The sequence below is a fragment of the Ranitomeya variabilis genome, chromosome 1 (genome assembly GCF_051348905.1).
Source record: "Ranitomeya variabilis isolate aRanVar5 chromosome 1, aRanVar5.hap1, whole genome shotgun sequence".
NCBI classification, from domain to species: Eukaryota; Metazoa; Chordata; class Amphibia; order Anura; family Dendrobatidae; genus Ranitomeya; species Ranitomeya variabilis.
This window is the reverse complement of record NC_135232.1, coordinates 738,882,703-738,898,151: the sequence shown is the minus strand read 5'-3', so window position 1 is coordinate 738,898,151 and position 15,449 is coordinate 738,882,703. Positions and strand designations below refer to the sequence as shown.

General features: G+C 46.5%; 1 protein-coding gene across 4 annotated transcripts in view; it reads right to left on the bottom strand.

The window, feature by feature from the left end:
- Positions 1 to 15,449, bottom strand: part of CDC42BPB (CDC42 binding protein kinase beta) — a 96,046-nt gene that overhangs the window by 26,083 nt on the left and 54,514 nt on the right. For all 4 annotated transcript variants that reach the window (XM_077268938.1, XM_077268958.1, XM_077268948.1 and 1 more), the window contains 9 exons: positions 14,642 to 14,734; positions 14,459 to 14,536; positions 12,518 to 12,623; positions 12,156 to 12,292; positions 11,852 to 11,991; positions 11,552 to 11,633; positions 10,426 to 10,645; positions 10,265 to 10,327; positions 9,196 to 9,792 (listed from right to left, as the gene is read on the bottom strand). In XM_077268938.1, the coding sequence (XP_077125053.1) occupies positions 9,196 to 9,792; positions 10,265 to 10,327; positions 10,426 to 10,645; positions 11,552 to 11,633; positions 11,852 to 11,991; positions 12,156 to 12,292; positions 12,518 to 12,623; positions 14,459 to 14,536; positions 14,642 to 14,734 (1,516 nt within the window). The remainder of the gene's footprint in view (positions 1 to 9,195; positions 9,793 to 10,264; positions 10,328 to 10,425; positions 10,646 to 11,551; positions 11,634 to 11,851; positions 11,992 to 12,155; positions 12,293 to 12,517; positions 12,624 to 14,458; positions 14,537 to 14,641; positions 14,735 to 15,449) is intronic.

Genomic DNA, 15,449 nt, shown 5'->3' with positions numbered 1-15,449 from the left:
TTCTCACAATTCTGATCAAGCATAATACCACCATACAGATCACATAATACCGTCATATAGATCTCACATAATGCCATAATACAGCATGACCCCTGCAGCTCCTGTTATCGCACGCATAGAGTTGTGTGTGCAATGGGGAAAGACATGCAGGGGGGAAAGGAATGCATAGGAGAGGATTAGATACACTGTTCACCAGACAGTATCACACAGGATAGGATTAGATACACGGCTCAGCAGCCAGTATCATACAGGTTAGGATTAGATACACGGCTCAGCATAGTATCACACAGGATAGGATAAGATACACGGCTCAGCAGAGAGTATCACACAGGAGCAGATTAGATACACGGCTCAGCAGTCAGTATTCCACAGGAGGATTAGATACACAGGTCAGCACAGTATAGGATTAGATACACAGGTCAGCATACAGTATCACACAGTATAGGATTAGATACACGGCTCAGCACAGTATCACACAGGAGAGGATTAGATACACAGCTCAGCAGTCAGTATCACACAGGACAGGATTAGATACACGGCTCAGCAAACAGTATCATACAGGATAGGATTAGATACACGGCTCAACATAGTATCACACAGGAGAGGATTAGATACACGGCGCAGCAGACAGTATCATACAGGATAGGATTAGATACACAGCTCAGTTAGTATCACACGAGAGGATTAGATGCATGGCTCAGCATAGTATCACACAGTATAGTATTAGATGCATGGCTCAGCACACAGTATCAAACAGTATAGGATTAGGTACACAGCTCAGCAAAGTATCACACAGTATAGGATTAGATGCATGGCTCAGCATAGTATCACACAGTATAGGATTAGATGCATGGCTCAGCATAGTATCACACAGTATAGGATTAGATGCATGGCTCAGCATAGTATCACACAGTATAGGATTAGATACACGGCTCAGCATAGTATCACAGTATAGGATTAGATGCATGGCTCAGCATAGTATCACACAGTATAGGATTAGATGCATGGCTCAGCACACAGTATCACACAGGATAGGATTAGGTACACAGCTCAGCAAAGTATCACACAGTATAGGATTAGATGCATGGCTCAGCATAGTATCACACAGTATAGGATTAGATGCATGGCTCAGCATAGTATCACACAGTATAGGATTAGATACACGGCTCAGCATAGTATCACACAGTATAGGATTAGATGCATGGCTCAGCACACAGTATCACACAGGATAGGATTAGATACACGGCGCAGCAGACAGTATCACACAGGATAGGATTAGATACACGGCTCAGCATAGTATCACACAGTATAGGATTAGATGCATGGCTCAGCACACAGTATCACACAGGATAGGATTAGGTACACAGCTCAGCAAAGTATCACACAGTATAGGATTAGATGCATGGCTCAGCATAGTATCACACAGTATAGGATTAGATGCATGGCTCAGCACACAGTAGAGGATTAGGTACACAGCTCAGTTAGTAACACACAGGAGATGATTAGATGCATGGCTAAGCAGACAGTATCACACAGGAGAGGAGTAGATACACAGCTCAGTAACACACATGGGAGGAGATAATTGCTCAGAGTCAGCACCACAAAGGAGAGGATTAGATTCCCTCTCCCCCTCCCCACTGATACTCACGGCTGCCTGCTGAGTGCTTCCCCCTCCCGTCCATGGTCTCCTCCTCCTCCTATGACTGCAGGGCTCCTGCGATCATCCTGGGAAGCTGGCCTGGAGCTCACAGCTGCAGTGTGAGCTCCAGGAAGATGGCTCTGATCTCCTGCCTCTGCCGTGCTGTGGACGGCTCAGGGGGCGTGGCCAGACCAGAGCAGGGAGCAGATTATAATGCTAGGAATAGAGTCGCCTCCCGACTGCAGATCTCTATGCCCTGGGCTGCCGTAAATGCAGAGTGTAAGTGACGTGCAGCTTCACTTACACTCCTGCAAAGCAAAATGGCGGCGCCCAGTGGCTGAAAAAAAAAATAATAATAAAAAAAATGTTAAAGTTAAAAAAAGGAAGTTTGTATGAAAAATTATTGTTTATATAAACAATTATTTTTAATACAAAAAATAAAATGCGGCACCTTTCCTTTAACTTTGCAGTAAGTAATAAAAATGCATTAAAACATTCTCTCATTATTCTGGCATTTATCAAATATTAATAATTATGGTAATCCTAAATGACCTAAAACGGTAAAGGGTTATTCTGATTTCATGTCAGATGTTGAGGAAAAACCTGCAGATGTGTCTTTTTATATAGTGGATAGAAACTTCTGGTTTCAACTGTAGATGGTACCTTACGCCTAATACAGGTAATTCTCACTAAATTAGATAATCAAAAAGTTAATTTATTTCAGTTCGTCAATACAAAAAGTGAAACTCATTATAGAGAGTCATTACCAACAGAGTGATCTATTTCACGTGTATATTTCTGTTAATGTTGATGATTATGGCTTACATCCAATGAAAACCTGGCTTGAAAAAGGATTTTAAAATCCAAAATATTGGCCTACTGGAATGTATGTTCAGTAAATGCCCTCAATACTTGGTCAGGGCTCCTTTTGCATCAATTACTGCATTAATACGGCGTGGCATGGAGGCAATCAGCCTGTGGCACTGCTGAGGTGTTATGGAAGCCCAGGTTGCTTTGATAGCAGTCTTCAGCTCGTCTGCATTGTTGGATCTGGTGTCTCTCATCTTCCTTTTGACAATACCCTATAGATTCTCTATGGGGTTAAGGTCAGGTGAGTTTGCTGGCCAATCACGCACGTAATACTGTTGTTTGTAAACCAGGTATTGGTACTTTTGGCAGTGTGGACAGGTGCCAAGTCCTGCTGGAGAATTAAATTTCCATCTCCAAGAAGCTTGTCGGCAGAGGGAAGCATGAAGTGCGCTAAAATTTTCTGGTAGACGGCTGCGCTGACTTTGGTCTTGATAAAACCCAGTGGACCTACACCAGCAGATGACATGGCTCCCCAAGCCATCACTGATGGTGGAAACTTCACACTAGACCTCGAGCAGCTTGGATTGTGGCCTCTCCACTCTTCACTCTTCCAGACTCTGGGACCTCAATTTCCAAATGAACTGCAGAATTTACTTTCATCTAAAAACAACATCTTGGACCACTGAGCAACAGTCCAGTTCTTTTTCTCTTTGGCACAGGTAAGATGCTTCTGCGTCTGGCGTTGTCTATTGGTCATGAGTGGCTTGACACAAGGAATGAGACACTTGTAGCCCATGTCCTGGATGCGTCTGTGTGTGGTGGTTCTTGAAGCAATGACTCCAGCAGCAGTCCACTCCTTGTGAATCTCCCGTTTCAAGACTCTTTCACGTGCTTCGCCAATTCTTTGGAATGTACTACCCAGGTTAATAAGATTAATCCCCACAGTTTTAAGCGTGACCTAAAAACACAGCATTTGTTCAGACGGGCCTACCGCCTAAACGCATTAACCTAACTATTCCTGTGTGGCCCACTCAAAAAAAGAACAAAAAAAACCCCTTAGGGTATGTTCACACGATCCTGATTTCAATCCTTTTTTTTTCAGGACAAAAACCGCAGCTCTTGGCAGAAAACGCAGGTGCGTTTTTGGTGCGTTTTTGATGCGTTTTTGATGCGGTTTTTGATGCGGTTTTTAGTGCGGTTTTTTATGCAGTTTTCTCTGCAGATTGTCTGTGTTTGACACAAATAAAGCTTTAACTGCAGTGGGGGGAAAAAAAAAAAGAAATGATGTCATTTCCTTGTCCAACCCTTTTCTTCTTCCATCCTCCATTTTGGGACTAAACACCAAAATGAGTGGACGTGTTTTGAATGACAGCGCTCCGCCGAGTGCGGAGCGTAGGCCAGATCACAGCCCGCGGATCCAGCTATGCGTCATGCGCCCCTATATTTAACATGGGGGCGCATGGACATGCGTCGCACTTGCGTTTTGCGCCGCATGCGTCACTGCAGCGCACGCATCCGGGCGCAGAGGACGCAGCAAGTTGCATTTTTGCTGCGTCCAAAATCAATCAAAAAAAGGACGCATGCGGCGCAAAACGCAGCGTTGTGCATGCGTTTTGCTGCGTTTTTGTTTGCGTTGTGTGTTGCGGCGCACAACGCAAATGTGAACATAGCCTAAGTGCCACGTATTTAAGTGCCACGTATCACGTATGTCAGTGCCACGTATTTCAGTGCCACGTATTTCAGTGCCACGTATTTAAGTGCCACGTATTTCAGTACCACGTATTTCAGTGCCACGTATTTAGTGCCACGTATTTCAGTGCCACGTATTTCAGTGCCACGTATTTCAGTGCCACGTATTTCAGTGCCACGTATTTCAGTGCCACGTATCACGTATTTCAGTGCCACGTATCACGTATTTCAGTGCCACGTGCCACGTATTTAAGTGCCACGTATTTAAGTGCCACGTATTTCAGTGCCACGTATTTCAGTGCCACGTATCACGTATTTCAGTGCCACGTATTTAAGTGCCACGTATTTCAGTGCCACGTATTTCAGTGCCACGTATCACGTATTTCAGTGCCACGTATCACGTATTTAAGTGCCACGTGTCACGTATTTAATTGCCACGTATTTAAGTGCCACGTATCCCACGAAGATTTTCCATGGAGAACAGACACATCCAGAGACATGTCTGCTCTCCACGGCTGCAGCAACACACTGACAGGAGCCATAGTTCCTGTCGGTGTGTCACTTTTCATGCGCGAGCGAGTTTACCGGCGGTCATTGACCCCGGCACTCTCGCTTAACGGCAGTGCTGCGTGGGAAAGTTAAACACAGCTGTACTGCTGTTAACCGAGACGCCGGAGTCATTGAACTCCGGAACAGTACGCGATACACTGCTAGGAGCTTCGCTCCTGGCAGTGTATCGCCGGAGAGCAGCCGATCGGCGTGGGACACTCGTTTTATGGATTCTGCGGACAGGGAGTATGGATTTGATTTTTTATTTTGTGATTTTTTCCTGGAGGATCGAGGGCTTCGCCTACAAGTGTGCTGTTGGTGAGTATATACTCTGTGTTGTATGTACTGTACTGTGTGTCATGTATGTGTATGCCCTCCGCTCTGCTAATGACCTCAGGTTAGCATCCTCAATAATCAGAACCTCCCACTCCCGTCTCCAAGACTTTACACGTGATGCGCTGATTCTTTGGAATGCACTACCTAGGTTAATACAATTAATCCCCAATCCCCACAGTTTTAAGCGTGCACTAAAAACTCATTTGTTCAGATTGGCCTACCGCCTCAATGCATTAACCTAATTATCCCTGTGTGGCCTATTAATAAAAAACAACAACATAATCACGTTCCTCCATCATGTTCTCATACACTTTATGCAGTTAATAGCCTCTGTGTCTGTACTGTTACATACTTAGGCAGTTAACTGGTTCATGCAGCTTTACATGAACACCCGAGCCTTACACTATGGCTGGTCCAAATAACTAAAGCAATTGTTACCATCCACCTCTCGTGTCTCCCCTTTTCCTCATAGATTGTAAGCTTGCGAGCAGCAGGGCCCTCATTCCTCCTGGTATCTGTTTTGAACTGTGATTTCTGTTATGCTGTAATGTCTGTTGTCTGTATAAGTCCCCTCTATAAGTTGTAAAGCGCTGCGGAATATGTTGGCGCTATATAAATAAAATTATTATTATTATTTATTATGTGTATTGTGTGTAGGTGTTTTGTGTAACTTTACAATTGTGCTAAGTCGCCGGACACAGGGACAACTTTCCCATCCTAATACCGGATGGGAGTCGTAGTCCCATACGGCGACTTAGCACAATGGTGGCACTAGCGTCGCATGGGGACACACACACACGCATACACACACACACATATACACACACACACCACACAGACAGACACACACACATACATACCAATTCAATCAAACGGCCGACACGATCCCCATGCGACGGTACGCCTCCATGTCTCTCCGCCCAAGCACTTCCGCCGACGCACTTCCGGCCGCTTCCCCGCACTTCCGGCTGCAGCGGTTCTGCACCACAAACCGCAATAAAACCCACAGATATATTTTTGATCTGCGGGTTTTACTGCGGGTTTGACCTCACAATGGAGGTCTATGGGTGCAGAACCGCTGCAGTTTCGGGGAAAGAAGTGACATGCTCCTTTTTTCCCGCACCGATTCATCGCGGCTTTTTAAGGGAAATTCAGGACTGTGTGCACAGTGGTTCCTGTTTTCCATAGGGGTACATTGTAATGTACCCTGCATGGAAAACAGCTGCGGAACCGCAGCGGCAAAACCGCTGCGGTTCTGCAGTAAAAAACGCACTGTGTGAACATGGCCTTAAACCTTAATAAGGTTCCTCACATCATGTTCTCATACACTTCATGCAGTTAATAGCCCTCTGTGTCTGTACTGCTACACACTTAGGCAGTGAACTGGTTCATGCAGCTTTACATGAACACCCGAGCCTTACACTGTGGCTGGTCCGAACAACGAAACCAATTTTTACCATCCAACTCTCATGTCTCCCTTTTCCTCATAGTTTGTAAGCTTGCGAGCAGGGCCCTCATTCCTCTTGGTATCTGTTTTGAACTGTGATTTCTGTTATGCTATTATGTCTATTGTCTGTACAAGTCCCCTCTATAAGTTGTAAAGCGCTGCCGAATATGTTGGCTCTATATAAATAAAATTATTATTATTACTATTTCCCCCACTTTTTTGAATGACCTTTTCTTAACAATCATTTCAAGGCTGCAGTTGTCCCGGTTGCTTGTGCAACTTTTTCTACCACACTTTTTCCTTCCACTCAACTTTCCACTAATATGCTTGGAACAGCCAGCTTCTTTCGCAATGACCTTTTGTGGCTTACCCTCCTTGTGGAGTGTGTCAATGACTGACTTCTGATCAATACATAAGAAACTCGACACTCAACTTTGTGATACACGAAATGAATGTAATGTCGCCCAAAATGTAGTAAACAACTTTTCGGTCACACCTGACCTTCATCAGTTACCAATTACTACATGGGTGGTAGCCAGAGGACACTGGTAGCTTGTATCAGTGTTGGACTGGGGTGACAAGGGCCCACCAGTAACATTGACTTTGTGGGGGCCAATTTTTCACCTGCATGTAAATATTATACTACCTTCGTTCACAAATTTACCTATCTCTCTATATAATAATAAACTGGGTAGTGTGGTTAATGAATGATGAGATGCTGCTTTCTTCTGTACAGAGTGAATAAAGTGAATTATGCCAAGTACTGCCCATACAGTGGGATTGGGGGCCAAGATCTACACGGGGCCCACCGGGGGATTCCCCTGTTACCCTGTGGGCCAGTCCGAGCCTGGCTTGTATTAAGTGGCATAGAGATCAGATTGTGCTGGTCAGTAGAAAGAGAAGAGGCGGCACACGGACGACAGAGCTGGATGACGGACGGCTGAAAGGCGGTTGAGTCAGGGGGAGAAAACATACCTCCCTGACTCAATAGAGGTATGGCGGGAAATTTGAAAAAATCATTATTTCAGCGTTCCTAGGGATAATAAACATAAGAGCCACCTTCATAGAATGCAGCCTCAGTGCTGCTGGTTGGGGGGGCAGGTTCCCTTTAAGTAGTGCTCACAGTGTTGTTGTTCTAATGACTACCTTCTGGACATGTGTCAAGTCAGCAGTCTTCCCCATGATTGTGGACCTACTGAAACAGACTAAGGGACCTTTATAAGTGCTTAGGAAGCCTTTACAGGTGGTTTTTGCTAATTATTCTAATTTACTGAAAATGACTTTTGGGTTTTCATTGGCTGTAAGCCATAATCAACAACATTAACAGAAATACACATGAAATACATCGCTCTGTTTGTAATGATGAGTTTCACTTTTTGTATTGAAGAACTGGAATAAACTTTTTGATGATATTCTAATTTTGTGGATATAAGGCTGATTTAATTAATACTTTCTGGTATTGCCTGAAAATTCACAGTTTCTGGAGGGAAAAATCTAACTTTGTTAGCAAAATTACTGGTGGAAATATTACGGTGACCTCACATTTAGCTCTTCTCTCCCTAAAAATAGAAAATATTAAGCCAGATTGTAAATCCATTTTGGTACATATATTTTTAGTGGCTAAAAATGCTATTGCTTCACACTGGGAAAAAACTGTAATCTGCAGGGTATTCTAGAAAAGATCTGCTTTCATATCTCTTATGAGCAAAGATTAACAACTGTCAATAATTCTTGGAAAAAATATTTATATAAATGGGAACCGTGGTTAGCCTTCTTAGAACATCATTCTTACTGACGGATTATTAATACTATAATTATATTTGTGGTTTGGAATTTTGGACACTTAGCTGATGTTGCTGTAAACTATTCTATCACTATTGTAACCCCTCATTTTTTAAAGTTTCCTTCCTTATGTTTTCTTCCCTTTCCTCCTGCCCCATAACCAAGAACTCCGCTTATAGATAATCATCCTTCCTTCTTTCCCGCAGGTTATTATAATATATATATTAATACTACTACTAGAGTTACATTAAGTACTTACATACAATAATCAGGTAAAGATTGCTCCTAAACACTATTTATACACAAAGGCTCCAAATGAGCTGAAAGGTGACATGTATCCATGATTTCACCGATCTCCATTGGAGCACTGCTATATATGCATCTATCAATCATACACCTATGCGTACACACAGGGTTTTCGTTGCATTTTTGTCATTTTTAGGATACAGATTATACGAGTGCTTTAATAAAGTTACTCTTATTTAATAATGTTTAAAAGATGAAAACCTGTGAAAACCGTGAATTGTGATTTCGGCAGCATTTTGTCACTTTCTCGTCATTTTCTCTGGATGAAAAAAGTGCAGGAAAAAAAAAAAAAAACATTGAAAGAATTGACATTCTGCAAAAGTAAAAAATGTTGCAGTTCTCAAATTCAGTCAGGAAAAGTGGAGCTTTTAATTCGAATAAAAACAACCCCACAGCAACAACACTGAATGTGAACATTCAGCCCAAGTCGGGTTTGGCTACAACTGTACAGACCTGGAGAATCCGATTACTACTAAAACCAAAGTTAAAAAACAAAAAATGGACTGTACAGAGCTGACCACAAGAGAATAGATATGAAGCGATACCTGCAACCACCACTAGGGGGAGCGTCGGTGTGAGCGGTGTGTGCTCGCCGGCTCTCCCTATATGTCTGGCAGTTTAGCTTGGCTCCACTTACTGCAGGCGACGGGACTGGCTGGCCACATCAGCTCTTGCATCCGCGTCCTCCGGCCCTGTGAATCCACGTACACTCCCATCTGGCTGAAGCATAGCAAGTATTCGTCGTTGCCAAGGTCCACCGCACACAGGGCATCTACCGGCTGCTGGGACAGGAATGCCAGGGAGGGGTCCACGGGGCTGACCAGGTTTATGAGGGGCCCGTCTCCGTGGATGTTTAATAGGGAGAATCCTGACTGGTACCCCACACAGAGCTTGTCCTTGAACACCGCCATCCACTGCACATTCCCCGGGGCCGACACCTCGTTGAACTTCTTATGAAATGGTTTAGTCCTATGGATTTCGTAACAAAGGACCTGACGTTTGACGGCGACGAACAAGCAAGACGTGGACGACTTCTTCAGGCTTCCGGTGGTGATGAACTGGCAGCCTTTGCTCTCCGGTAGCTTGATGTCCAGGCTGCCCTCCGAGCCGTCCAGGGACGCCCATGGCACCAGGTGGACGTGGTGGTTCCGGCCACACACCAGGATGACCATCTTTTCCTTTGGAGCCGGTTCGATCTGATAGACCTTCTTGCAGTCTGCGGCTCGGACGATCACTGCAAGGAGAGGACGCGGTGTTACGAGGGGGCACCAAAATATTCTGCAATACCACCCTCATCTAATAGCTGTGGGGATCTATAAAGACCCTGATGCCAATAGGAACGCTGCAATGCTTTTTTTCACCAGTGGGGGCGCTATATGGAAATGCACTTGCTGCAGATTCCAAAATAAATTAGTATGGCTCCTAACAGCAGGACACGTTGGGGGAATCTTTTATAAAGGGTCAAATATATTAGTGTTGGAGCTGCATGCCCAATTCTGGTAGTTGTAATTGGAAACAGTCAGTTAAGTTGGTACACAACCAGGCTGAGCATTTACAGAGTCTGCTGTAAAAATTACACTTCCTTAAAATGGCAATAAAGGCACTTAACAAGCAAGGCATGCTGGGGGATGTCAGCTCTGAAGCTTGCAGAATGAGTGAGTGCAGCTCTGAATGTTGTTTCTAATGATGGAGGACAGACCACTTACCGTCCCTGGTGACCTCTATGACGTAGAGTCCTTCTTCCGTGCCAACGGCGATACGGTCCCGATCTGAGCAAGTGAAACATCATTGTCAGCCTCCATGTTTGCCCAACTGGAAAAGCCACATGCCGCCTGCGGGCGTCGTACAAACCTGTCCTGGCACCTACCTATGATCGCTGCCGCCACTATGGTTTTAATGAGGGGCAGCGTGCTGTCGTACGCCTCCTGCGGGCAGTGGACCACCTTGTTCCTCAGGTTGTTCTTCTGTAAGATGGACTGCAGCCCCTCCAGGATCCCAACCCACTTCCTCTTCTCCGTCTCGTTTTCCGTGAGGATGAGCAGGGAAGTCGTCGTTTTGGACGGAGCACCAAGGAGAGAGGCCGTTATCTGTAGAATAAAAATGTCAAGAAGTTTAACGCCTGCTATATCTCAGAGCTGAGGGTCTGCTGCAGTCGTATCCACTCTACTCCGACCTGATACACTTTACTATTGAGCCAGGATACAACTGTAGCAAGCACTCAGCTGTAAGCAGGACAGCGCTCATCTGCTCCAGGGTAACGGCAGCTTTATACAATTCAGAGTTGCATTCGCAGATGTCTTGCACTTACTCCTATGTAAATAGGGATTCTCCACCTTTTAAAACAAAGTCACTTGGGTCCAAAATCATTTTGCTGATACATTATTAGAGATATCGGAGCTTGTGTACTCCTCCGATACAGAGCACCAAACCTCCCTGCATAGACATAACAGAAGTGACAGCATTCTGGCTTGCCTGCAGCCACCACTAGAGGGAGCTCCCTGCAGACATATCATGGGCACCCTCTTGTGGCAGCTGCAGGAAGTAAAATAAATAAAAGACTTCAAACCTTTAAAGGGTTGTGTCCTATCCAGTTTAAGCGTTTAATCTGCACTTGTGATGCGGTAAGAGATGGCTCCCAAGCCAACTGCTTCCCAAGTATTAAAGCAGCGGTTCTTGCTTCTGCAGCTTGGCTCCCATAGAAGTGAATGTGACTGAAGCTGCGGTACAGAACGGCTGTGCTCTTCCGCCTCTGTACGACCTGGTGATATCTGTCGCCGATCCTAAGAACTGGACATCAATTCCTTCCTCCTGGTCCGTCCCCCACTGATGCTGGAGACCCCTTTGTCCCACTAGGGCTTCCATTATTACCCACCAGTAATACCTACAAAAATCCAGAGCACCCCCGGCCCGATCCCTCCTGTCGGCGAACAGCAGAACTAATGTCATTAAAGGTGTTGGATTCTTCATGCACGTGTTATCGGGGTGACACCTACCCGAAATATGCAGGGAATGTCTTTGCGGGTGGCGTGAATCACATCCGACGCCAACACTGAACTCACGGAAAACTCCTCGTCTCTGATGAAGGGAAAAAACAAAACAATAAGGAGCCTGAGGATCAAGTCAGGGGTTAATACGCCTCATACAGAAATTCCCAGCATGCTCTGGCAGCCACACTTGTATCTCAGAGCATTCTGGGGGTGACAGACGGTGCATGCACATTATTCAGACACAAGAGTCTTGTGTGCAATTACTCGCTGTTATCAGCCACAGAGGAGAACTGGCAGCTCACACACCTGAGGTCCACCACTTGGCTCGCCACCACTCCCGGCTGGGTAGACTTTCCTTCCGGTATGTCATACAGGAAGAGTTTACAGTCGCACACCACGGCGTACGCCCGCTGCCAACCTTTCTTCACACCCGTCGGCTTTGGAATCTGTCAAGAAAGGCAACATTAATTTCCGGACATCGTAGTTCGAATCGCACTAAAATTAAAGCAACAAAAGGAGCAACCGCACAATATGGCAGGAACGGATCTGTACGGAAACATTACAAAATCATAGAAAAATAATCAAAATACAAGTTTATGTGAGCACTGACCCTGACGTAGCCCTTGTAAGCTGTCCCAATACCACGCTGCACGTCCACCCCCAGAGGCCGCTTAGACTGCTCAGCCGGGATCGGACACACTTGTGGTGAGAGGTCCTTACACAACACGTGACATGCGAACGGACACACTGTGCACGGAAAGAAATACCATTATGCTCCAGAACTGCATGAACAGCCCCACCCCTGTGCACAGGTTGTGTCTGGTATTGCTCCTTAGCTTCATGGAAGCAAATGGGGCTAAGCTACTATACCTGACACAGCTTGGGTACAGAGTGGCGCTGTTCATGCAGGGAGGCAGATACTGTATGTGTCTAATTGTGTAAAGATGATGTACAGTTGATGACGGCACCCACCTTCACAGGAGAAGCCTTGGCGTACGAGACCCACCATGATGGACGTGCAGTGGGAACACTGTGTGGGGTTGGTGAAGGACTTCACGCTGAGCTGATGAGCCTTGGGCTGCAGACGACACAGAGACAAAGACACTTTACATTAAAAGCTGCTGCTGACTGATCTGTTAGTCCGATAGAATTCTTACTGCATTGTTTAGCAGGATATCCAAACTACAGTGAGCTGTTAGTAGTCAGCAGGCTCCCGCAGGCTCCCAAAGAGACCCGAGGAGCCCGCAGGCTCCCAAAGAGACCCGAGGCTCCCGCAGGCTCCCAAAGAGACCCGAGGTGCCCACAGGCTCCCAAAGAGACCCGAGGTGCCCACAGGCTCCCAAAGAGACCAGCAGCACCTGCAGGCTCCCAAAGAGACCAGCAGAGCCAGCAGGCTCCCAAAGAGACCCGCAGCGCCAGCAGGCTCCCATAGAGAGCTGCCGTGCTCCCAAAGCCACCCCTAAGCTCCCAAAAACTGCTGTAAATCAGTGTGTGTGAATCTAGCCTTACACATCCAGCCTTACACTGATGGCTGCAAAGGTTATATAATAATGATGGGAGGCAGAGGAAGAGTGGCCGCCCGATGGACACATTTATAGATCACATCCTGCCAGAGACCGTGCTGACTACAGAAGGCAGGAAGGCACAGCCCTCCCCGTCACACTATATCGCTCCCCTGATATTGGGCGAGAACACTGTCAGCAGAGGAAGAACTGTGCAGTCAGCTGATATAGTATCAGGAGCGAGCGCCAGGACCGACGCCAGGACGAGCGTGCACCCTAATACCTAATGGTCTGCGGCGGAGCCGACACCAGGACAAGCGTGCACCCTAATACCTAATGGTCTGGGGCGGGACCGACACCAGGACGAGCGTGCACCCTAATACCTAATGGTCTGCGGCGGAGCCGACACCAGGACAAGCGTGCACCCTAATACCTAATTGTCTGCGGCAGGACCGACACCAGGACAAGCGTGCACCCTAATACCTAATGGTCTGCGGCGGGACCTACACCAGGACGAGCGAGTGCACCCTAATAGTCTGCGCCGGGACTGACACCAGGACGAGCGTGCACCCTAATAGTCTGCGCCGGGACTGACACCAGGACGAGCATGCACCCTAATACCTAATTGTCTGCGGCAGGACCGACACCAGGACGAGAGAGCACCCTTAGGCTAGGGTCACATTGCGTTATGTGACCGCGTTTAACGGACTACGTTACACCGCGGCATAACGCGGTGTTAACGTAGTCCGTTAACGCCGCCATAGCCTGTAATGGTGAGCGCGTCGCTAGCGCCCGCCCACATTGGGCGGGCGCTAGCGATGTCGCGTCATTTGAGTGACGGACCTCGGACGCTGCTTGCAGCGTCCGCGGCGCGCCCGAGGTCCGTTCCTCGCTAGTGCAGATCGGGGATCTGCGCTAGCGGGGACACCGAACGCGGACCCTAGGGAAGCATTGCGTTAGCGCAACCCGCTAGCGCTATGCGCTTAGCGGATTGCCCTAACGCAATGTGACCCTAGCCTAATAGTCCCGGCGCCAGGACTGACACCAGGACGAGCGTGCACCCTAATACCTAATGGTCTGCGGCAGGATCGACACCAGAACAAGCGTACACCCTAATACCTAACCATCTGCAGTTTGACCGACACCAGGACGAGCGTGCACCCCAATACCTAATGGTCTGCGGCGGGACTGACACCAGGACGAGCGTGCACCCTAATACCTAATGGTTTTCGCTGCGACCGACACTAGGACGAGTGTGCACCCTAAAACGTAATGGTCTGTGGCGGTAAGACAGCTGGGAGAGAAGGCAGACATTAAAGGGAAGGTCCACATTTGAGCATGTAGGGTCTTCAGCATGTCTCCCAGACTGCAGCGCATTACAGGTCTACATTTTGGTATTTTGCAGACGCACCTTTGGAGCAGAGCTGGACAATGGAGTAAACGTTGGGGACGGAGCGGGTGGTGTCCGCGGCTGAGATCTTATAACCTCCTGCAGGAAGAGACATTAATATAAGTGATGATATGCGGTGCTGTATATGATGTAAATGAAAGCACCAAATCCAACAACACGCAGAACAGCGGCGCCCATTCTCACCTCCGGCTGCTGCTCCTGACTGGAAGGAACTAGAAGTGAGGGGGAGACGTCCAGTTTGGGGGCGCTGATCTCCGGCTCGCTGATCATACTGGACTGTGGAATAAGACAACATCTGTTACATGGACCATGGGGAGCGCGATCTGAGGAGCTCAGAGACGGCCACGAATATATCGAAATAATAGATGGTTTTAGTTAATTCTGATTTTAGTTCTATGAAAGAAAATGCAAACACTTTGCAAAATCGTAGAAGAAAAAAAGTAGAAAAAAACCCAAAAACCTTCTGGACAGAATAATACATCCTACATTTGCAAAGGCTCAGGCTGCACCAAACTCGGCAGATGGCCGCTGCATTACACAGCTGACACCCGCCTGCAGCAGCAGCGAATAGAGCGGAGCTATAATCCCTCCTGATTAACCATTCAGAAGTAACTGTCAATCACTGAATGTAGTATTTCATCGGCTCACCCTCCAGAATAAAAAAAATGTGTTTCATAAGATGTAAAAAAAAATGTATAAATATGAAAAAAGATATTTTTTATGTTTTAAATATATATTATAGAAAATTTAAAGTACAAAAATTGCCATTGCTACAAAAGTAAGTTTGAACAACATACTGCATTTTTTGGAAGAAAAAGAAAGGATCAAATTCATCTTATGAAATCCAAAATTGTAACCTTCTGCTGGTCGGTGCCACGAGCTCTGAGCAATGAAGGGTTAAACAAATATTACATGAGATAACATGGCGCAAAAAAGAGCAGGCGCTGGATGGTTAAATTATATGTGTCTATGCATTAGTGAAGGCGCCTTG